General features: G+C 48.2%; 2 protein-coding genes across 5 annotated transcripts in view; one reads left to right on the top strand and one right to left on the bottom strand.

Annotated features, from left to right (window-relative positions):
- Positions 1-798: 798 nt before the first annotated feature.
- SHOX2 (SHOX homeobox 2) lies at positions 799-5829 on the bottom strand. Of its 2 annotated transcripts, none has more exons than XM_082767719.1 (5): positions 5152-5829; positions 3919-4127; positions 1928-1985; positions 1746-1834; positions 799-1385 (listed from the first exon to the last, which is right to left on the bottom strand). In XM_082767719.1, exons 1-5 carry the CDS (start codon positions 5423-5425, stop codon positions 1134-1136), a joined length of 882 nt encoding a protein of 293 aa, XP_082623845.1. In that variant the 5' UTR covers positions 5426-5829; the 3' UTR covers positions 799-1133. The 2 variants fall into 2 exon arrangements, with proteins under 2 accessions (XP_082623845.1, XP_082623846.1); XM_082767720.1 differs by having other exon boundaries at positions 3919-4118.
- A 1285-nt stretch (positions 5830-7114) lies between these two features.
- Positions 7115-23940, top strand: part of RSRC1 (arginine and serine rich coiled-coil 1) — a 140426-nt gene continuing 123600 nt past the window's right edge. For 2 of the 3 annotated variants that reach the window (XM_082766766.1, XM_082766765.1), the window contains exons 1-3: positions 7115-7157; positions 11682-11876; positions 14359-14484. In XM_082766766.1, coding sequence (XP_082622892.1) covers positions 11689-11876; positions 14359-14484 — 314 coding nt within the window. In that variant the 5' untranslated portion in view covers positions 7115-7157; positions 11682-11688. Of the gene's footprint in view, positions 7158-7230; positions 7294-7495; positions 7555-11681; positions 11877-14358; positions 14485-23940 lie in introns of those variants that run through there. The other variant, XM_082766767.1, reaches the window with a different exon arrangement.

Genomic DNA, 23940 nt, shown 5'->3' with positions numbered 1-23940 from the left:
AATATAAATAATTTCGTTTTCATGGAGAACAAATAGATACAAAGCCCGTCCATACCAAAGTTCGCGCAGAAGAGCTTTCCCTCGTTCCCGGCAAGGAGCAGGAGGGGCCGGCTGGGGGAGCAGCCACCCCTCGAGGTACCCCAGGTTAAATAGCTATACGTCTTCCAAATCAACCAAAAATCATAAAATAAATCACAAGATTACGTGAATAGATACACCTTTATGAGATAAAATGTAAATGTTTGACAGTCAACTATCAATTCACAAGTTATAGCCAAAATAAACTTTGTTCGTGTGTATCAACATATTTTACATGTACCCAGTACCTCTTATTGGAATTGGCCGTTGTGTGAAGTGGCGGCTGGGAATTAAATACTTTCTTTCCTTTTCTTTCTTTCTTTTTTTTTTTTTTCTTTTCTTTTTTTTTTTTTTTTTTTCTTTTTGCCCTCAGGACAAGAGGGACCCAGCGAGGGAGGCACACGCCGCGCTCCTGACGCTTTCCGCTCCCTTTCATTTCGGAGGTGGGACAGCGAACGACCAGCAAAGATTTCAGAGTGGGAAAGGCAGTGCTTGATCTCCCTCTCTTTCTGCTTCCCTCCAAGATTAAAAGCGAAAGAACCCAGCCACGTTTGTTTGTTTTGTTTTTTCTACTAAAGATGAGGGTGAAGTGCAAGTGAATCAAAGGACTCCATCAATGAAATACAAATACATGCAACCCGGAATGCTGCTGGAGGAAGTATCCCGGACAGTTTCCCATTAAAAATTCGCAGAGAAATCATTGTCTCTCTCTCTCTTCCGTTTTCTTTCTTTCTTTTTTTTTTTTTTTTTTCTTTCTTTCTTCTTCGTCGTCGTTCTCTCTTCTTTTTGTCGCTATTCCCGACGTGGTTGTTAAACTCAAGTATCTGATGCAACGTGAAAGGAGGCCCGCCTCTCTTATCAAATTTCTCGTATTAAAGTGAACTTCGCAGACAAAGGGTCAGTTTCAAAACCTGTGAACTTCCCAGCTGCGCGTCTAGTTCGTCTAACTCTTTAAATAAGCATTATATCTCCCGTCAGTCTCTCCTCTCCCCCTTCTCCTCGCCGTTTGGCTTCGAGCTCTGCTCCCCTCCGGAGCAGCGGCCGCTGCCCCCCGGTCACAGCCCCAGGGCTGCGGCGTGCTTCTTGGCCTTCAGCCGGAGGTCGGCGATGCTCGAGTTCTTGCTGGTGGTCTTGGCTGCGGCGGCGGCGGCCACCACGGAGGCGGCGGAGGCGGACTCGGCCAGCGTGGCCAGCGGCAGCCCGAAGGGGGGCGCGGGGAACATCATGTAGGGCGCGTGGGCCAGGTGCGGGTGGAGGTGGTGGTGGGCGTGGGCCACGGCGCTGTCCAGCTGCAGCTGCGCCTGAACCTGCGGGGACACGGGCGCCCGTGGCAGCGGAGACCCCAGCCCCGGGGCCGTCCCCAGCCCCAATCCCATCCCCATCCTCCTCCCCATCCCCATCTCCAACTCCATCCCTGACCCCGGCCCCATCCCCATCTTCGTCTCCATCCCTGACCCCTTCCCTATCTCCGTCCTCATCCCCATCCCTGACTCCATCCCATCATCATCCCCATCCCCATCTCCATCTCCATTCCCATCCCCATCCCCATCTCCATCCCTATCCTCATCCTCATCCCCATCTCCATCCCCATCCCCATCCCCATCCCTGACCACGACCCCCTCCCCGACCCCATCCCCATCCCCACGCGCGCCCCCGCGCCCCCTTGCCTGCTGGAAGGGCATCCTCAGCGCTCCCACGTTCACGTACGGGGCCACCCGGCAGGCTTCGAACTGGCTGGCGGCGCCGATCAGCACCCCTGCGGGGCGAGGGCAGGCGGTCAGCGCTGCCGCCCCCACGCGTGGCCCACCCACCCGCGGCTCGCTGCCGGCCCCCCCCCGGCCCCCCCTACCTTTGTGGAGCTGGTTTTCTTGCTTTCGGCATTTGGCTCGCCTGTTCTGGAACCAGACCTGCGGGGACAAGGGGGCCGGCGTCACGCCGCGCCGCGGGAGCGGGAGAAATCGCCCCAAAAATCAGCACCGAAAGCACCGCGGAGACAAAGGGGAGCCCGGCGGGGGGGACACCCTAACGGGACACGCGGGGCAGGGGGGTCCTCGTCCATAAAGGGTTTTCTCAGCCCTGCTCTCGCCTTTCCGCATCAGGGCAGCAGGACCCAAGTCGCCCCCCCATATCTAACCCCAGCGCGCGGTACCGGGTTTAGGCACTCGCACCGTCAGACCTGCAAGAAGGCGCTCATTAATAGCCTGTGATATCAATTAGCTTCACCTTCAAGAAAAGCTAAAACCGAGGTGTTTAACGGGTCCCTTTTTTTTGGGGGGTGCTGGTGCTAATTACTGCCATAAAAGCTTCGCTACAAAGAAGTTTGGAATTTCTCCGTTCCTCTGCGCACCGGAGTGTAGCGCAGGAGCGGAATAATCGTCTCATTATCATGATAATCTAATTTGTTCCCAGAGAAAAGGCTGCGCGTTAGCCCCGAACACACGTTTAAACACCGGGGATGAAATCGTGGAGCCACATTTCCAGCCCGAAGTTGTGCTCGCTCGGAGCGGGCAGGGCAGCGGCTGCAGCCGCTGCTGGGCGCAGGCAGCCCGGCGCGCTGCCTCTCCGAGCCACAGCCGCCAACCGAGCCTTTCCCCGCGGCCAGAACAAAAATAAAATTAAAAAAAAAAAAAAAAAAAAGAAACAAACAAACATATATATATATACATCCTTTTTTTTTGAGGTCTCGCTCGAAGAGACAAATATAAATGCGAATTTCCCCTGCCCTGTCATTTGCTCCAGCCAGGGAAAATCTGCTCGCCCGCAGCCTCCCGTGGAAACAAACGCGGCGATTTCCGAAGGGTGCAGCCGCGCAGCCCAGCACCAGCACCAGCACCAGCACCCCGCTGCCTGCTCCCGAGGGACCCGACGGCAGCGGGGAGCAGCCCCCGGAGCCGCCCCCCGCCCGGGGTTCCCCGCGGGGCCGGAGCCGAGCGGCTCCGGCTTGGGTTTTGTGCGGATTTGTTCGGCATAAATAGGTGGCTGCCTCGGCCGGAAAGGGAAAAAAAACAAAACAAAACAAAACAAAACGCAACGAGGGGAGAGGGGCAGAGCGGAAAAGACGGCTCCTTTTTGTCAGGCTGCGGTGACAAAAGCTGCTTATTACTTTTTCGGTACAACGGGACCGCTCTGTTTCTGGCCTTACCCCACTGCGAGATGCAGGGAAACCCCACAAGGATCGCGCGCATAGTTTGGTGCAGATGGTGGCCTACAAGCACAAAGATTGAGGGGGAGTATCTGTTACAGCAGGACTTTCTAGCAGCTGCAGATGTTAGGGGCCTAAAACTACTCCATGTGTTCGAACAAATAATGACCATCATTTTCTCTTCTTTTATTATTAGAACGGAAATACACCGGAGCACTTACATTTGTTCTAATTTCAGAAGTTACCTTCCTCCCCGGCCGGGCGAAGCCCGAGCCTTGCTCTTTCTTCCAGCCCGGAGCAGCCGCAGGAGCGAGCCCAGGAGCGGATTTTTGAGCGCTCCGGGGGCAGCCCGGGGCTGGGCTCGCAGCTGCAGCCCCCGGGAGCCGCGGCTCCCGACCCCTGCCCGGCAGCAAGCCGAACAAAGCCAGCCCGTGCGCGGCCCCGCTGCTTCCCCGGCGCTTTAGGAACTGCGACGAGAGCCGGACAATAAAAATGCCCGCACTCTGCGCTTCCTAATTCACTCTCCGGCCGCTGCCCCGATAAACTTAGCAGCCGCAGCTCGCCCTCGCTAGCGGGGAGCGCAGCGCAGCGCAGCCCGGGAGGCTCCGATCGGGTGCGGAGCTGGGTGCGGAGCCCCCCCTGAGCCCGGGGGTCCCCGCGGCGCGGCCCCGAGCCCCCCCGGCCCCGCACGGAGCTACCTGCACCCTGGCCTCGGACAGCCCCAGCCGCTGGCTCAGCTCCTCCCGCATGAAGGCGTCCGGGTAGTGGGTCTCGTCGAAAAGCCTTTCCAGCTCGTTCAGCTGCTCCAGGGTGAAATTGGTCCGGCTCCGCCGCTGCTTGATTTTCGTCTGCCCTTCGTCTTCCATCGCTTTCGCATCCTCCTTGCGCTCCTTCAGCTCTGGGGAGACTGGGCACGACACGAGCGGTCAGCCCGCAGCCGGCCTCCTGCCGGGCCCGGAGCCGAGCCGGGAGCCGGGCCTGAGCTCCGGGGCCGTGCTAGGCCCTCCTCGGCCGCTGCCGTACCGGGCCCGGCCGCTCGGCTCCGGGCTCCGGGCTCGGGGCTCCGCGCTCCGCTCGCCTCCTCCCGCAGCCCGGCCGCGGCGCCGCCCGCCCGGGGGGAAGCGCAGCAACAGGTCGCGGCTGCGCCCCGCGGCCCCTCCGCGCCCCGAGAGGGCGAGAAAGGCTCCCCGCGGGGGGCTCCGGAGGGTTTCGGGGCTGTGGGTCCGGTGCCGGTGGCTGCGAACCCCGGGCCGGTCCCCGGCACCGGCGGCTCCGTGCGCGGGGCTCCCTGCGCGGGGTTTGCGCGGCTCCTGCGCGCCGCGGGGCTGCCGCCGACCCCAGGCCGGCCGCGGCTCCCGGTTCACCGGGTTCATTAGCAGAAATTTGTCGCCGAGCCGTTTCCGGAGATGCTCCCGGCATCCCGGCGCTCGGAACAAAACAAAAAAAAAAAAACGAACAAAAGGGCGGCAGCGCACGGCGGGGGCCCCGCGCAGCGCCGCGGACGGGCTCGGACGGCCGCTGCCTCCCCGCCGCACCCGGGGCACCGGCAGCGGGGTGGAACCGAGGGGGCACCGAAGCGGGGAGCCCCCGGCCCCGCACAGCCCCGCACCGCCCCGCACCGCCGGTACCCGCGGGGGGGACGGGGCAGCCTCCGGGGCCCGGCTTTCGTTCCGTGCGCCCCGGAGGAGCGGGTCGGGCGGTGCGCGAGTTCAAGGCTCGCCGCAAGATCTGAACGCAAACTTCTGGGCTGGCCGCGATTCGGGGGAGCCGCGGGGAGCGGCGGGCGCCTGCCGGAGACCGGGGCCGCCGCGGCCGCCGCTTCGGCCGGGGGCACGGGCAGCGCCCCGACGGGGGAAGGGGGAAGGCGGGCAGGGGAGGGAAGGAAGGGCGGAGGGCCGCGGAGGAAGGGGCGCCCGCGGTGCCGCCGTTACCGTCGCTGAGCTTGGGGGTGGCCGCCTCGGCGGCTCTCTCGGCGGCGGTGGCGGCGTCGGGGTCCCGCGGCGGGGTCCGCCCGCCGCCCGCCCGCCCCGCGGGGCTGCCCGCCTCGTCCCGGCCCGGCTCCGCCGCGGGGCCGCCGGGCTCCCGGGGGCCGGCGGCGCCGCGCAGGGGGCCGCTCTCCAGCACCTCGCGGTAGGTGATGAGCTCCTTCTTCTCCTTCGCCTTGGGGTCAAACGACTTGGAGACGAACGCCGTCAGCTCCTCCATGGCCGCGGCTCAGGGGCGCGCTGCCCCGGCTCGCCGTGCCGCCCCCCCGGGCGGGCATCCACGGGGCGGGGTGGCGGCGGCGCCCCCGGCCGTGCCGAGCCGTGCCGAGCCCAGCAGTGCCGCGCCGTGCCGAGCCGTGCCGTGCCGAGCCGTGCCGCTGCTATCCGAGCCGTGCCGTGCCGTGCCGAGCCGTGCCGCGCCGCCCGACGTGCAGGGCCGGGGCGGCTCTCCGCGCCAGCTCTCGGGGTCTGATAGCGACGCGGCGATTGAAGTGGCACTATTTATACTTTGCAACGCCTGCCCCTTGTTCCCGGCGAATTACCTCCCCTCGGAGCTCTGAATGCAGCCCTTCTCCGCCGCCCGGCCGCGCCGCCCGCCCGCCCGCCGCGGGGCACTGCGGCCAGGGCGCCGCCGGCCCGCCCGCCCGCCGCGCTCAGCGCCCTAATTAATTTAATTAAGCGCGGGCCCGCCGCGAGGTCCCGGGCGAGCGCTGCGCGGAGAGAGGGGCCGGAGCTGCAGGGGAGTGGCCACGGAGGGAGGCGGCGGGGGGCGCGCAGGCTCCGCACCCGCACCCGCTGCGGGGCTCCGCGGGGAGCAGGGGCCGGGAAGGGGCCGGGACCCCCGCAGCGCCCCCGGCCGAGCCCGGCACCGGGGGAACCGGCAAAGTTGGCTCCGTGGGCGCCCGGATCCAGCGCAGCGCCGAGGGGCCGGCTGCCGGGGCCGGGCACGGGCACGGGCGGCTCACGGACGTTTTCTCATCCGGCGAACGGAGGCAGCAGCTTGGGGCGAATTCCGCCGTTTGCCGCTAACATTGTTTTTTTTTTTTTTTTTTTTTTTTTTTTTCCCCCTTTGTCGCCCAGATCCCGTTAGGGCCGTACTTGGGTTGACAGCAGCCGCCTCGTTTCGCACCTTCTCTGCCACCCCAAGAAACCATTCCCGGCTCTGTAACTCCCTCCCGGGCACCGATTCCCCGGCTGAACCCCCGCGGGGCTCACACGGCGGGGCCGGGGCAGGACGCGGCGCCCCCCACCCCAACCCCAGCGCCCCCTCCCCAACCTTTGCGGGCCCCGATCGCGCTCGGACCCCGCTCCCAGCGCCCCGGGGCCACACAACGGGGGGCGGGCGGCCCGGGGGCGAGCTCTCCCCGCTGCCAACGGGGCCGGGCCGGCGGCGGCTCCCCCCGTGCTGCCGAGCCCCGGGCATCGCGGCCGAGCCCCCGCCGTGCCCCCAGCGCTGCCCCGGCCCCGCGGCGCTCCGTGGGGGGGGGCGAATTCGTTGCGTGGGAGCTGGATGCGGGCAGGTCGCGGGGCTGCCCACGCTGCTGGCTCTGCCCCCGGCCCCCCTGCAGCCCACGAAGCCCCCTCAAACCCCACAGCCCCTAAAAACGGGGGGCACCGTGGCACCGACCCCCCCCCTCCCCAGCCTCTCCGGGTGCCTCAAGCCCACGACGGGGCAGCCCCCGTGACCCCTCTTGTTGTGACAAGCAGTGCAGCCCCCCCCCACCCCGCTCCCGGCCCCGGGGTACCCCCAGCGCCCCCTTCTCACCTCCATCCCCCCCTTTTTTAATCCCCCCCCCCCCAATCCCCAAACCCACCCCCGGTGCCCGGCGCATCGCGTGCTCGGCGCTCGGCGGCGCTGCCTGGCGGGCTCGATGCGCTCGGCGCTGCGCTGCCGCTGCCTGCCCGGCGCCCTGCGAGGCGCTGAGCTCAAACCGCCGCCCGCCGCCGCTCCGGTAAGGCCGGGACCGAGGGGGGGGGAACCGGGACCGGCACCGGGAGCGGCTCCGGGACCGGGGAGCGGCTCCGAGCCCGGCTCCGAGCCGGGTGGGGCTGCCCCGGCCCCGCCGCGTCCCGGCCCGCAGCGCCTGGGTGAGGGGGGCCCGGCCTCAGGGCCCGGGCGCGTTGCTATGGAGAGGGAGGGCCTGGGGGGGGCCCCGCCGTGAGGGGAGCCCTGAGGGGAGCCCTGAGGGGGGCGGCTTCGGGGGGCGCTGGGCTCTGAGGCCTCGGGGCTGTTCCTGGGGTGGCTGCGGGCACCTCGAGCCTTGTCCCTGCCCCCCCGTTTAACTTTCAGGGTTCAAAGTTGGACGTAGGAACGCAGTTATCACAGATTGCCTCAGTTCGAAGTCATAGGTGAGCAATTAGGAAGCTCAGAATTAATGATTTTTTCACAATATCATAATACTCTGAAAAAATACTCGAACAGGATAGCCTGTATTTAACCAGGAGACAGTCGTGGCTCGCTTGGTGGCCCTGGGTTCTTGCCGCCAGGGAGGCGCTGCAAGGAGCAGCTCAGCTCCTGGGGCTCTCCCGTCTTGAGATTTCCCTCTGAGGTGGCCAGCTCTGGCAGGAGGCTTTGTGGATGCCCTTTGGATGGTTCTCCTTAGCGATCTGGAAGTTCTTCTCATGGAAAGAAATGCTGCTGGATGAGTATTTAAAAACAGATGCTTCCCTTATAAGAACAAATCACCTCATTGCCTTTTCTAATCAAACCTCTTCCTCCACTTGCGAGTGTTTTTTCTGAATTGTTTGGGAGAGTTTCCACATAACTACAGGATTGAGAGGTAGATATAAAGGTGCTCTCATCTATACGCACACAAAGGCTGGCTGAGAGGGACTGCCACCCTAGTCTTCAGTCTCCCTCTTCCTGCAAACACCACTGCTGTTGGTAACACTGAATCCTACGCAGTGAGCCTGTTGCTCAGTAACTTTCTCAATAACTTCACTTCAGTTAGCATCATTTCCTGGCTGGAGCTCATCAAGTGATATCTCCTGCCAACTTCTCCATTCTCTCCTCAAGGTGGGCATGCACATCTTGGTAGAGACACCCCCTAAATAGTGCCGCTGGTTGGCGTTTACTGCAAGTCGGCCCTAAATGAAGCTTCTTAGTACCTAACGTCTGCTCTAGGTTTTTGTGTGCAGGGCAGGAGGTTAGCTAGCTGTTTGCGGTGAGCTTGATAGCACTGTTTGTAGTTTTGCCCAATGTAGGTAGTTGGTTTCAGGTTCGTGATCGTGGTGTTTCTCTTGGCACAGGTGTGGATGAGAGCGTGCGCTTTGCTCTCGTGTCAACCAGAGTGCTGCAGCATCAGTTTTAAGAAAGAAGACTTAAACAAAATTAAAGTATTACAAATAGGCCCGGAGACCTGTCTGTAGGTGCTGTAACAGCCTTTGCTCCAGAGCAGGGACATGAGATTTACCAGGTCTGGCTGCGAGCATCCCATTGAGAAGTTCAGCAGAGTGGCAGGAAAGTACGAGCCTCACTGATGTCGTGGTGAGGAGACTGTGCCTCTCTGATCTGGCTTTCTGATACAGGTCTTAGTAACAGGCTGCTTTCAAGTGCTATGTTTTTATGAGGTGTCCTCACAGGAAGATGTGTGCGATGTGCTGAGGGGACGATCCGAAGACACCGGTGAAAGAGAGTGCATGAATTGTTCCAGGATCAGGTCTGCTTCTGGCAGCTTCTTTCCTAGTGGAAACTCAAGGACTTGCAGAGCATCGGTCACCTGCGTGCCCCTGTCCTGCAGCTTGTCTACATCTGGTGCTTCTTGGAGCTCCCGAGGCTCATGTGTGTGTAAAGCAGAGGGATTCCACGGGTTGCAGCAGGGCTTGTCCTCCAACAGAGGAGGGCCGTGGCATGTAACTTGTCTTTGGTCCTAAAGACACGAAATTGAGATTTACACGCCACGTTTCACTAGCCTGGAATGCCGCTTAATGCAGTGATCTGCCAAACGGGGGGAAAGCTGATGGTAAAAAGAGGAAGTTAAACAGCAGACAATATACGCGGTGAAGTGTAATGTTCTGGCTCATAATGATACCCGCGTCAAGCGGCGAATGTCGTGGCAGAAATGCCTTTTGTGCTCTGTGTTTCCCTGGGCTCTCCCATTAATCTTGCTGTCACGAGCTGGGGCCGTGAGCTTTTAGCTTAAGATCTCCGCGCTGGAGTTTCATCTTCCTGAGCAGTTTCTGCTTATTTCGAGTTTGAGATTCAGGTTCATCTTCATTTGAAGACGGCTCTATCAGTACATATTTGAAGAGCTTTATTTTACTGTACAATAACTGTTAGTACCTGGGAGCTTTAAGTCTTTTACTATGAGTGTGTGGGGGGAAAGAAATAACTGCTCGAGGTAGTGTCTTGATATAAATTGGCATTCCTCTACAGAACTGCGAATTAAAGTCATATTTCCTTAAGTGACATAAAATAGTCTGTAAAATACTGCCTCTATCTCCTTCAAGGGCTGTGAGGGATAACTTCAGTAATATGGTAAAAATAACTTTACTTAAAAAGGAGAGCTCTTGCAAAGCAGTTCATCCGAAATTCCTGCCGTTCAGGTGCACGGAGACTTCCCGTTTCAAGTTGAATATTTCAAAACTGCTCTGCTTAGATTAGAGCTGCTCCTTCAGCTCGCAAAGTGCTGAAAACTGGGGCTATGGAGGAGTGAAGGGAATATTCGGAGGGGTTTGCGGTGGCAAAGCTTGGCGATGGCTCAGTTGGCGGCACTGCCGGCCGCGTGAAGTGGTGCCAGACCCACCGAGTTTTGGCTGGCTGGGAACGAGCTTCATGTTGCTGCTGCTTTGATTGTGGCAGTAAGTAAATTCCTATGGGTGTCCAAGAGGACCCAGATACGTAAGGGACCACCTCGTATTTTGTGGTGAGCAGTTGTTGGATGATAAAGCACGGGAGCTCTGGTGGTGGCTGATGTCAGGAGGGCGTCCGTGGGGCTGGGGCTTTCTCACCTGGGCTGTGGTGTCACTGGGGTGAGCTCTGGCATGGCCAGGGGATTTGGGCTTCACCTCCAGGCTAGCTCCTCCTCTCTGGCATAGTTTCTGTGTATTTGAGTGTAAATACACTTACTAGTGAATTTCTTTTGTTCTCTTTTCAGTTTCTGCCCTGGAGATTAGGGCCTGCTGCCTAGGTGGTAAAAGGTGCGAGAAAGGGCAAAAGTTGGCATGCAGAAAAGGAACAAGTTCAACCTGTGGGTGCCGGAATATGAGGAGCTGTAGTATTTCAGTGTTGATTAAAAACAGATGATATTGAGGCAAAATATACCTGTGACTTAGCCATCGATATAAACCTTAAAGAATTGTGAGTTCCCATTTTCCTCATACAGAAGTGGCCAGGGACCAACCCAGTGTTTGGGTGGGGAGGAGGCCTGCTACCAGCTGCCCTTAGGTAGGGTGTGTGGAGGGGGGTCTTGAAGCCTTGGCCTAAAATAGGGCAGGTATTCTGGGACAGGAGAAGTTTTAAAGCATTTCTTGCTCTTTGCAGCCTGAAAAGTCAAGAAATGCAGCATTTCTCTGATCATAAAGCAATGCAACCGATTGCTTAGGAGTTACAAACAAGGATGACAGTCTTTGCAGCAATTAAATGGGTGACAGCACCTCCCCCCCTTTTTTTGGTTTGTTATCAAAGTCTGTAGACTTTGCCAATGTACTTATTTGGACAATCAAGACCTTTCTGAAGTCTGGTATTTGTAGCTCTGGTTTTTGGCATAAAGGGATCTGAAATTGAGTGGTTTTAAACTGAAACCCAAAACCAACCAAACTCCAGTATAAATTAATTTAAAGATAACATTCTAGAAAATGTTTTCTCAATGCTTGTTTTAATTATGACAAGCAGAACGAAACCATACATTATTTTAATTGCACCGTCTAAAAACATGCCGTGAGTTGCGTCAGTGACTGAAATAGGTTGCAGTTTATTGATTGTGCAAGTATGGATCTTCATCTGTAACTGTAAATTAAGATTGTGTGCAGTCAGCAGTGCAACATCTTCAGTATGTTTAATATGAAATATCCTGTAAGAAATAACTTTGTAAATTACTCCCTACATTTCTTTAAAAGTATCTAATTGAAAAATGTAAACAAAAGCCAAGATGAAATATGTTATGAACACACAAAAAAATGATTTTATTAGTGTATTTATCTGTCTACATGATTGTAAAATATTTTTTGTAAAAGTTTAAAGCAAACGTGCTTTAAACTTTTAAATGCTACAGTAAATTCACACTGTCAGCAAATAAGTTCTAAGTTAGTTGGTAATGTGACTTTGTTGACATTCTATTTAAATCTTGATTTAATTTTTACATAGAAACAAAATTTTCTATTCACATGGTAGCTTTTAAAATGGTGTAACCATATGTGTATTTATACAAGCACACACATTTTTATATATATATAATTTATATATTATATACACACATATAGAAATGTAACACAGACACAAGATGTTCTTACAGTTTAGGATTCTTATTTTTACTTAGTTTAAAAATGGGACGTCGCTCCTCGGACACGGAAGAAGAGAACAGAAGCAGAAGGAAAAAGAAACACCGCAGGCGTTCATCTTCAAGTAGCTCCTCAGACAGCAGAACGTACAGCCGTAAAAAATCTGGAAGGAAATCGAGGTCAAGGTCGCGGTCTCGGGATCTCCAGTCTCGCTCACATTCTTATGACAAAAGGTGCGTTTGCAGTAATTTACTGGCTGTTGCAGTTGTTTACAAATCGAGCTCTTTCATATTATGGTGCAAAGCTCGAAGTGTTTGAATCCCATGTGTGGTCAATTCTAGTTTAGAATTGTATAGCAAAGTTTGCTCAGAGCCTCGGCAGAGGTGGCACTACTTCCACTTGCATCAAAACACAAACAAAAAAACCAACAACAAAGCCCAAAGCAAAAAAAACAACAAAAAACACAAACACCATATATATGCATATCCAAAGGTAAATTTCTTATTTTAAAAACACAAAATAAACAAACCAAATTCTTCCTTTCTTCTCCTTCTAATGAATTTGGAATCTCTTTTTGGGAAGATAATGGCTCATACGTTAATGTCAGTTTGGAAAGTAATTCCATTTACAAGTTACAGACTATTCTGTGTTAATTGTTTTCTGTTGCCAAAGCCAAGGAGGGCTGCCCAGACAGCAAGGCAGACTTCCTCAATGGGAATTGTTATGGTAATTTTACAGTGGGTGTGTAACTTTGCTGTAAAGGCTAGTTTAGTCATCAGTCTTAGTATTTTTTTTTTAGGGTCCAGAATAGAGTAGTCAGCCAGGTGTTGAGAACACAGATTGTGTGGCTGTATCTACCAAATTTTTCTCGACACCTTGTTTCCTTCCTCACAGAGGCCCCTTTTAGCACCTGATCTTTTTATATAGCCAGTTTGTCTCTCTCTGGCTTAAGGTGAGCCTGGAGTCAAACTGGGCAGGTGGTGGCCAATTCATGAATAGGTGGAGCTGGAAGATACTCAACTTGTCTAGCTGCACTGGAAATATCTTAGGAGCTGCTCCTGGGCAGCCTTTCTGTAGCTGGTAGAAGTGTTTCGGTGAGTTGGCTGCTTCTGGGGGGGTTCTTGTTTGTTCATTTCCATCCCTGCTTTCTTCTGTTCCTGCTTAGCATCTACATACAGCCCTTAGGGGACACAGCGAGATGACATGGGCTCCGATGCCAACAATATGCTGATGACATGCAGCTTTATGAATCTCTTTAGTCCAGTGCAGGCATGGCTATCTCGCAGATAAAAACAGAGCTTGAAGGGAGATTAGAGTCTGGACGAAGACCAGTTGACTTCAATTGAATCCAGAAAAGACGAAAGTGTCTGCTTTTAGGATCTGGCTGGCACCTCTGCTTTGCCCTCAGTTTAGGACATTTGCTCCTGGCAGTGATGTCACTGTAACACGCTGGTGTCCTGCTGGATTTATCCCTGACCCTTAAGAATATAAACCAGCAGTCTCCAAGATGACTTTTCCTCATCTTTGTTTAGCAGGAACACTAGCATTTAGCATTCCTTTTTCAGATCAAGACCTAGTTAACCTCAAAATCCTTACCAGTGCACTTGACTGCAGCACTTGTTGTATGTAATACACCCTTTTCCTTACGGAAGATAATATCACGCTGACCAGACCCTGAATTACAGGAATATAGTGTTATTTTTTAATGCTACTTAAGAATCACAAAGCCCAGAAATATGTAGGTTCTTGTAAGGGTTGTAGTTGTTACCTAGTCAGCTGTGAGGGAGTGGAGAGGAAATTTTACAAAAGGTTAAGAGGGAATCCCTCCTGCAGTTTGGGGATTAGTTGGTTTAATTTAGGCATTTATCATGTATTCTTTCACCTTTCTCCTATATATATAATAACTTAATTTGAGTAAATGAAACAGGGAGGTTGAGGGCAGGGAGAGAAGATAGCATTCTGACTCCTGGTGGAACTTGAGAGAAAACTTGAATTGAAATAAATTCAATTAGAATAAATTAACGCTGATTATTTGATTACTAATAGCTCTAAGAAGAGGTGAGGGAAAGGTCTGTCTATAACAGAGCAGGGCAAAGATTGCATCTTATGAAAATTGAGAACTTGTTTATATAGAAAAATATGCAAAATATTTTTAGGTGTACATAATTTAACATACATTTTGTGTGTTTGCTTTTTATGTGTACAGATAGAATGGCTGGAAATAATCGTGTAGAGTAGCAGTGCAGAAGCTGACATTTTGAATTTCATTTTTAGCGGTGGAATTATAGTTCCTTCCATTGAAAAGCAATCTCATACAATGTATTTTTGTGTAAATTCTGCTGAGAATATAAGTCTAAATGTTTTTTTAACCTTAGATTTGGCAAAGAGTCAATGAGTTCCAACATGCTGGTCATGGGACTAAAATGCATTGAGAGCTGGGTTGTGTTCCTGGCTTAGCCCTTCAAGTGTTGTATGATTTTAGGCATATCAGTTAACTTCTGTTTCTCCTTCTGCCCTCTTTCTGTCCTGGGATATGTATTTTCGAATGTAAGCTCTTTAAGACAGGCATTGCCCAGGTACGCGTGAATTACTTATGAAGCTGCAGTGGTGGTATTTGTTGAGGCTTTTAAGACATCTTGTAATACAAGAAATGGTTTTGCATATACTTGTTTTTTTAAGAAGCACTAGTGTACTAACAGCATGGTTTTGTTTTAGACGCAGACACAGATCAAGCAGTAGCTCTTCGTATGGTTCTAGAAGAAAACGCAGTCGTAGCCGATCAAGAGGCAGAGGCAAATCTTACAGGTCTCAAAGATCGAGATCAAAAAGTAGAACAAGAAGGTAAGATGCTTTTCTGGGCGAAGGAATTACTGTTATTTCTACCGTAAAACATTTACTTAAAAACTCCACGTACTTACCAAATGTGTGAATATACTAGAAAAAATGGTTGCAAGTGGTCTAATTGACGTGCCACTTGAAACTCTTCCTAATTTGAAATCTCTGTGTTGAAATCTCTTTTGATGTACTATGTCTTTAATTTAAGCTGGTAGAACAGTTGGATTTGACAGTAAGTTACATACTTTGCATTTGAGCAAGTGCAAAAAAAAAATAATTAATAAAGCCACCTTATTTTGATTTAACTGTAATCATCTGAAGACTTTGCGTGGATTTTGTCTTTTTGATTACTTATTTCTGTAACTTCAGTGCAAAATACTGGCTCAGTGAAGGTGACACTGAACTGTTATTTTCTCATCTGTATTTCTCTTGAAATTGATACCTGTTTATAATTATGCAAATTTACTTAGTATTTAAAGATAAGTGGTGGTGAAAATCTTGATGAATTGAATTTTGACAAATTAATATTTTCAATAATAAGCATAATTTAAATCATAGTCTGTTGCGAATTGTATTATTAAAAACTGTTTCATACTTCTGTGATTAACAGAAGCTCGTTTTTTTGTGTATTTTTCTCAATAACTTTAAATAAAGTTTATTCTTGGATATCAGAAATACTGTTAGCATTTCCTATGGAATTTAAGTTCATTATTTAGTATATCAGGCAGATCAAAGCTTGCTTTCTTTGCATCTGTTTACTGATGCAGAGGTTACCTTACTCATCGTCAGGTAGGTAATTTCGTCTGCCTATACCGAGAATTTAGTAAAACGTTATTTTCCTATATCAAACCAGTCGAGCTGTTCCTTCTAAACATTATTGGAAAAACAGTTGTTGAAGGACGTGAGTGTTTCACTTTCTCCTATTTGTATTCTGTCATGACTTATTCACAGCTGTTCATTATAATAGTTGCCTGGACACTTAGCGCTACAGTGCTTTTGTAGTAGCAATTTGGTTATTTAAATGGACTGATCTCTCCTTGCGTGTACTTTTCATCTGAGCTGTGGGCTCTAGCTAAGCTACTGAGCTCTGTGTAGAAATACTGTAAATATCCACTGTTTTTATAACAATTCAGTTTTTAAAACAACGAAACATTAAAATGTTAAGGTGACAATGAAGGTGTTTTTCAGTCTGTCAGATGTTCAGTGTGAGGAACTATGATAACCTTTTTTTTTTAAAGCTCCTTTATTGTAATAACTGCTAATTGCATTGTTAGACATAGTCTAATATACTAATGGTCGTGTTTGCCAGACGGTTTACTGATGTTGGTTGTCACCACAATGTATGGAAATTATGCAGCTAAAAAACTTTAAATAAATTGCAGCCAGGTTTTTAATTTTGTGCCGGGGAATACTGTGCACAAATATTTTCTATATAAAATACACTGGCTTTTCAGTGCTACAGCTATGAAATACAGTTGCAGGTCAGTTTATATTGCAATTCACAGACGTGGATCTTTAGGGAAGATATTCATAAATAACATCCTAAATTATAAAAGAAGACTTTCTGAGCATGTTAAAATCAGAAAACTAAAAGCAAAGGGTCACACCAAGTCCTTTATTGTTATTTTTTTTCACGTCTGCTCTCTGTTGTGATGTTACGCTGTGAAGCCACGCTTAATCTTGCTTCTGGAGAAGAGGTAAATGAGTTGCAGAAAGCTGCTGCTGGAGGCCTGTGTTCTCCCTGCTTGTTAGCATGGAGGCTGTTGCAGCAGCGCTGAATGCTTCCTTTCCTTCCTAACTCAAAATCTGTCTTGTGCATTTGACTGAAGGTATGAACAGCTCTCTGAAGGGGCCTGACTGAGTACCTTACGATTCCTCAGGCTGTAAAAGAGATTGTGGGGGACAGAGGGAATATGATGGAGGGGTATAAAAAATGAATGATGTGGAAAGATGATTAAGAAATGAGTGTTTCCTGTCTGCTGCAATGTAAGACCCAGGGCAAGCATCGAATGAAGGAAGTCTGTTGGTTCTTACATATCCCGTAATTGAGATGTGGAAGCCCTTGCTGTTGGTTATTGTGGATACCCAAAATTTAATTGGGTTAATAAAGAAATCAGGCAAGAAAAACCCATCCAAAGCTGTTAAAGGTGAAGAGACAGTATTTGCCTTGGGAACTGTACGCAGCATTGTGATGAAGTGATTGTGGATTTTACATGAATTTGGCACCTGTCATTCATCAAATTTTTTTTTGCTTAGGGTGGGGCAGCTTATTTTCATATGTAACTTTAAAAGGTAAGTACTGAAGAAAACATATGTAAAGTAGCTAATAAAATGATTAGAAGTGGCTCATCCATCTTCTGTTAGTGTAGTAAAAAGCATGTCACCCACTGAAGTGTTCAGCAGTAGAGTGAAGATCTCTACGCTCCTCTTGTTTGTGCTGTTACTGTTGTACTTTCCAAGTACCGCCTGTAGGACTTGAGCAACTGTGAGTTTTCAGATGCAAATGGGACTGACACTAGAAAGCTAGTTTCGTGGTGGAAGTTAAGATCCTTTGCGTGGTATCTGTAAATCACTGGGTTTGGTTTTGGTGCAAGCCATGCAGACAGTGCAACTTCTGCATCTCATAATAATGCCTTTTCTCCCTGCAGTCCTCCATCAAATTAAGAGAGTTTGTTTTTCAAGGTGCTAAGCATGTTTGTGGCTGTAAAGCAATTTTTTAAATGCTTCAGTAGCATAAATATTTCATTTGGATGAAATACTGAAATATCCAGCTTTAATCTGAAAAGCTAGACTTTTTCTAGTGACATGTAAAAATATTTTGAGCTTTTGGTAATCTAAAGTGATTTTTTTGTACTTTATTTTAGAAGATGAGAAAACTTGTGTGTATTATAACTGTTTTAGATGCATTTTTTTTTAGAGCCAAAAAAGTGGGGCTTCCTAGTAATGCTATAAATTTGAAGCTGTCCTACAGCAAGATAGTACAATGCAAATATGACTTAATAAGATCACAAACTGAATTTCAGCAAAACAACCAAGATTTACATTAAATTAGGAATTTTAAAACCGATTTAGTTTGTTTTACTGAGCATTTGCTTAATAACATTTTGCCTTCTTGCAATCTTTTTAAAGACAATAATTCGTCTGTGAAATGCAGGCACATCCTCAGTAGAAAAATTGAAAGCAACAGCTCACTTTCTGAAACCACACATATAGTGATATAAAGAAATATTTCAGCTCTACGAAATTTAATAAATCATCCCATTTCCTAATTTGATCATATTAGATGCTGATGTGGAAGAAGCATTTCAAATACCATCTCCTCATTAATATACATCAGTCTGGGGAATAGAATGGAATACTTTATGCAGAGATGTCACAGTTACTGTTTCTTAGTTTACTAAGTGGAACAGGTTGATGTGATACTGGGTGCTATTTGTCAATGTCTTGCTAAAATGGTTTGGGTCGAGTTATGGAGTCCAGAAAGACGGCGGCTGATAAATCAAAAGTGGATTGAGTGGACAGGAGGCAGTGATTGATACTGTGACAGGATATGAAGAAAGGAATCTTGATACAAGCATGCATGATATTGAATATGAGAAGGAAAATGGCCCTGGAGTATGGATATTATTCAAGGAAATGAGAATAATAATATCATCTTGAAATTATTGCTGGGTGAAGATTAGGATAGTTCTTATTAGAATATTATGCTTCTCTGGAATGGAGAAACTCAGGTTCCACATAATTTGTATGTAACTGGGGTCTTGTTAATATTTGCTGAATTTTCACTGCAATTGTTCTGCAAGTTAATTATGGATGGAAAATACTTATTTTACATCACAGCTCCTGACTTCAATCTTTTAATTCACGTAGCTTGAAATAGAATTAACCAAAAGATGTTAACCTTTATTCCTTGATTTCATACAATTCTGTGATTATAGAGTATTTCCCTGTAATTGCCTTTAAATATGCAAGTTTGTTTTTTATTGTCTGCCAAGTGCTTTTAGCTTTCCCTGTTATGTTAAACTGAAACCTGCTGTCTTGAAATATCTTTAACAGTTCAACTTAGGGTGTTACGGTAAGTTAGTACATCTATAGATAATCTTAGAAGAGGAAACAGAGCACGTAAGGCAGTCCTGTTTGTAAAATTGATGCATTTGGACAGTCAGTGAAGGAAGTGTCTGATCAGTGGCTGTTTTGTGTTGGTGGGGGTGGGAACATGGTTATGTTACGTGAGACGTTATTTCCTTAGCTTTCTTCTAGTCTAATTGATTTAATTTTGAAATAAGTGCAGCTTGTTGCTGCCGAGTGGCAGGGCGACCTATTGTGTATGGATGGCTTTGGGACAGAGTTGGGTTTTGGTAGCAAAAAGCAGATTGTTGATGGAAGTTGCCATTATCCTAGCAACGGAAACCAGAATTATCTTACATCCATCCCTCACAGCTCACCAGAATTACTCAGTTTTAGTACTCACCATTTGCACTATTTAGTGTGGCAGTATGAACGTGCTAGGTTCTTCCAAATAAAGCCTATCAGAGCTTACAGCTGATAACAGAGGTTGGATCAAGACATAATCTTTACTAACGTGCATAAATTTTGAGTTTGAGGGGATAGTCTCCTTTATGAACAACTTTGGCAAGAGTTTTCTGCTAACTGCATCAGCCTGAAAAGATGATAAAGGTTCTTAGGAGAGAGGGAGATGAAAGGGATATATGTTTGGAGGTAGGCATTAATGTCAGCAGCAACGTGTGGCAGAAGGGATAATGACAGACAAAGCAAAATTGCGAGGGGTCTCACAGATCAGGCTGAGCTGATGGAGGAACAGCAAGAAGTAGGGGAGAGTTTAATTAGAAAAAAAAAAAAAAAGGATGGAATGGCTCGAGTAGTGTTCAAAAAGCATCACATACATAAGATGAATCGCAGTTGCGTGAGCCTGGAATCTTGATTCTGTGATTGAGTGTTGTGAAGCAAGACTAAATTTCAGAATGCCACAGGTGTGGGGATTAAAGCCAAGGCTGGTTTCAAAGAGCAGTGCCTTGCTCAGGGCTTTAAGTGTCCGTGTAGGTGGTGATAGCGGTTCTGGGGAAGAGGGGAGTTGTAGGGAAGAAAGTGAAAGTTTTCTGAACTGACCAACCTACAGACATCAGACAGTGAGAGCTACTGGCTGGATGGAAGGGGTTGGAAGGAATTTGAAAGTAATGGTTTTGAGTAACAAAAGCAGCAGTGAGATGACAGCGAGGGAAGGGAGAGGGTACAAACATGACTCTTCCTGAGCATCTGCTGTAAAAACCAAGGAATAAGGACAAGACAGCTGCGAAAAACAAGGTTGGGCACAAATTGTCAGACGGTGTTGAAAAGCTGTCTTAATCTATTGAAAGGCTTTTTCAACATGACCGTCTTTGGAAACGGATCCAAGAATTTTCCACAGAGGAGCAGATAAAAGTCCTATAAGAAATCAAGGAATGCTATTTAATCAGAGTATTTCTTTTGAAATGTTTCATGGCCTGCTAATAACTACTGGAGTTACTATTTTTTTACTGTTTTGATCTGCCTCGGATATTTATTTCCTTCTCTCCTTGCTACACAGATTTTACACTGTCATGCAACTGGCTGCACAGACCCAAGTAATCACATAAGGGATGAGAGCGAGCATTACGTGTTTGTCTCTTCTCTTAGCGTTGGGAAGTTTGGGCTCTTCAGTTCATTCCAACAGAATACATGTTTAGTTCACAAAGGTAGCATTTATCGCATTAAACTTCAAACAAAGACTTGGGGAAGAGAAGAACTGGTGGAATCAGGTTGGGTTTGTTCATGTGATCTTAGTTTTTTTGTGGATGGTAATAGCAGATGATATTTCTTCTTTTTTTTTCCATCAGTAAATCATCACCTGCAGCTTTTATTTAGGGTCTTGCTGCATTGCAGGTTATTTCACCAATAGTCTCTAAAAATAGCTATTTTCAGATATAATAAGTGTGCTTTTTTTAAAGAAATTCTAACAATTTGTCTACATGAATGTAGTGGAAAAACACAGAGGTGAAGCAGTAGCATTGCAGATATCCTAGAGCAATGACCCACCAATGAGTACATTACCAGGATCTAATTGACCGCTTTGGGAAATTAAACTTCATAAGGCAACGCCAGGGGCTCTTAAGTTATCAATAAGGCCGGCTAGCTGCTAGTGACAGTTGCTTTGATGCCTTTCATTGGCATATAAGAAAAAATATATATCCTTAAAAGATATGAATGCATGTCTGCTCTTCATTTAGAGCGAACTACTGAGTCTAATTGCATGCAAACTTTTTCTAAAGCAGTCCAGGTGTTAAGCGCATAGGATGTGTTTTAAATGTAGCTTCTTATTTTTCTCAAACCTTTTATTCCTCCCTTTGGGAAAGGGTGTACTTGTGGCGCTTTTTAAAATTTTTTATTAGAGGTTGGTGGAGGCTATGGTTCAGTTTTCTGTGTGGGAAAAGGTACTCAAGAAAGATGAGAATAATTTGATTCCCCTTAGTGGAGAATTGCCTTAATTATTTTGATGTGTCTGTATCCCAAACTATTACGTATTTTTACTTTTTTTTAATCCTCTCTTCCTCCATTTCCAAAGCTCTGGCCGTGAAATAGAATCTATTAGTTTTTTTTTGCCGCAGAGATCATGTTTCCAGAGGCAGCTATGCAAATTAACACGGAGCAGATGTCTTAAAGATGCGCTGGTAATACAAGACCGTCACTGTCTGCTGTGGTAAATTGGGTCTGCGCCCAGCCTTAGTTTCTAGAAGGCGGTTACTGGCATGTGACACGTGAAGTTTGTAGAAGTTAGGGGAAGCAGTTTGCTGTGTACTTGATTCCTGTCTTTCTAATCCAGCATAGGAGCCACAGTACCTAGCTGAAAAAGATGCAGGTGAAATGCATCTCTTTCTACGGAGAGTGGTTCACTGCCTCTCTTGCATGGGACTCGTCAGAACGTTATTCCTGGTAGGATTCTGACTCAGTAGCAGCAGAGTGCAGAAGGTGTCAGTGCTTCCTAACCCAAAAATTCACCCTGAGTTTTGCTGAATGTATCCAAGTCAACCTCGCTGCAGCTGCCTGTGCCAGGGGTGAGACTACAGGTACAGCCTTCACTTAGCATCCCTGTTCAGGATGGCTTTAGTGATGGATTCCTGCTTCTTCCACAGATTCCTTACCACATTTACTTTACCTGTTAATTGGTTGCAGTGGTCCTGCCCGATTATTTTTATACCTTGCTCTTCTGGTACTCTTCCAGTTCCACGTGAGGCAGCTGTAACGGGGTTGTTGGTCTGTAGCCAGCCACCTCGGGTCAGGGCTCAGCAGCTCTGAAGTGTGCTGCGCTGCCTGATGCTGCGCTTTCCTTCAAACCTGAAGTTAAATATGTTGCTAGAAACGTATCAAGCCCTGGGAGAAATTAATTACCAAAGAGATAGGATGATGTTTGTCTGTAACATCTTGCTTCTGTTGCTGGAGGCTGCTTGGGAGCTTCCTGGGAGCCGGGACCTGGGGAGCAGTGCCCTGCTCAGGTGCGTTACGGTTCTTTGCTCCTGGCTGTGCTGTGTGCCCTTCATGGTCCCTCTGTGTCAGAGATGGTGGTTGCTGACTTGCTCTAACGTTTGTTTTTGTGTTTGTCTATTTTTCCTGAGCTAATCACTGTTCTGAATAAATTTATGTACATGTCCTGGAATCCTTCAGTTCCTGCTTGTGTCAGGTGTGGGCTGAAGTGTTCTGCATGCAGCAAACAGGACAGCAGCTGCCGCACTCTGCTCTCGATGCCTCTGTAGGAGTAAATCCTATCCTACAAAAATCAACTGTACTTCAAGATCCAAATAGGCAGCTGCCTGATCCTTGTTGGTATTCTGACCAAAGTGTGGTTTGCGGGTGAGTTTCATGCCAGGTTCAGGTGATTTAAGCTGGGCTACTGTGACGTATTCCTGGCTGTCCCTTCATCTTTTAGGACGTCGTCCTCTCCCACATCTCTGCAGGGAGATAGTTCGGGGGTAGATCTGTCTGAAAGCTCTCTCGTGGAGCAGGGTGCAAGGAGCAAGAGAGCAGGGGGAGAGATGCCTCCACGTGGAGGATGTTGGCTGGGGACAAAAGGGTCGGGCTTGGGGCATTCCAGCTGCAATCAGGTGAGAGACCCATTAACATGGGTTTGTGGCTGGGAAACTTTGGCTCTGTCGAAGTCAGTGACAAAGCTGCACTTGACTTCAGTGATTCCAGATTTTCAATTCAGGTGTAATGTTGCAGGAAAAAAAAAAAAGGCAAGAAAAGAAAAAGCATAGTGTTAACTTCAGGCATTTGTAGAGCCTTTGTCTTTTTACCATCAAAGTAGGGCTTAAGCAATTACCTGAGCAAAATACTCTATTTAGGTTAAATATGCAATCACAAAAGGAAAAGACGAGGAAACATCAGTTTGGTTTTTTGCATAGTATAACTGGAGAGAGATGCATTTAAATGTCACGCATATTTTTAAGAATGATTTTTCAAGTATAGGAACAGGTTAAAAAATACTTTAATATCTGTAGCTTAGTCCTAAAATATTTGGGATGTACTTTTATATATTTTTTTTATTTTGAATCTTTACATTTTCTGCAAGTCCATATATGCGTCCCTCAAAACACTGTGAAACACATGCTTCCAATATCAAATTTCCTCATCCATAAATATTATTTAAAAATATTCTCCACTTGCGGTTTCCATAGGGTTGTATCGACTCCTAGTAAGGCAGACTGAAAAAATCTCATTGCCTTTAAAGCGATGCATTATGCTCAGCTTGAATAACTGATTTTAATTCTTTTTTTGTAATTCTGTACTGCTGATTTGTATCAAAAATGGAGGCAAGAGCTACTGCATGTTTTTTAATTATGCATATATTGTTAGATATCTATTGTCTTCTATAGTTTATGCTCCTCTTCTGAGGACACATGCAGGGGTAAGCTGAATTGTAATAGAATTTAAATTAATCTGTGGTATAGGACTGAAAATCTGTTAGCAGCCTATATCAAAAAGGTATGCTGAAAGTTTTCCTGTTAAAGCTCTAAGCTTCTTGATTGGAGAATGGGTAAAAAAAAAAATCCTTTTCCTATTTTTCTAGCATATAGTCTTCTTGAAGTTCTTCCAAATTAGATTTTAAATGCCAATTAGGAGGTTGAATATACTAAAATAAAAGCAAATACAACCAAAATGGCCTCACCTTATGGCTAGTTAGGCTTTTTCTCTCAAAAGCGGAACCTTTGCTCTGAGCATGGCTTTGAGAAAGATATTCAGCTTAATGAACACATTAATTAGAACCATAACTATTTATAAGATAATTAGAAACGAAGCACGGTAAACTGGGCTTTTCCTGCAATTAATGGAGGATTAATTACTGGAGGTAATGAAGTGGATTTTTAAATGCATTAAGGTGAAGTACAGAGATGTGCAAGGCTTTGTGATAGTTGCATAATTATTCCAGGCTGT

Source organism: Aythya marila (genome assembly GCF_965140915.1).
Source record: "Aythya marila genome assembly, chromosome: 9".
Classification (NCBI taxonomy): Eukaryota; Metazoa; Chordata; class Aves; order Anseriformes; family Anatidae; genus Aythya; species Aythya marila.
The sequence above is the reverse complement of the archived record's forward strand: the minus strand, read 5'-3'. Positions and strand labels throughout refer to the sequence as shown.

What these genes read in the sequence shown, in the direction of transcription:
- SHOX2 (XM_082767719.1), bottom strand. Translation starts at nt 5,425, where the DNA reads ATGGAGGAGCTGACGGCGTTCGTCTCCAAGTCGTTTGACCCCAAGGCG. An exon ending in CACCCCCAAGCTCAGCGACG is followed by an intron (nt 4,128 to 5,151) that starts GTAACGGCGGCA and finishes TGTCGTGCCCAG; the next exon opens with TCTCCCCAGAGCTGAAGGAG. An exon ending in TGTCCGAGGCCAGGGTGCAG is followed by an intron (nt 1,986 to 3,918) that starts GTAGCTCCGTGC and finishes TTGTCCCCGCAG; the next exon opens with GTCTGGTTCCAGAACAGGCG.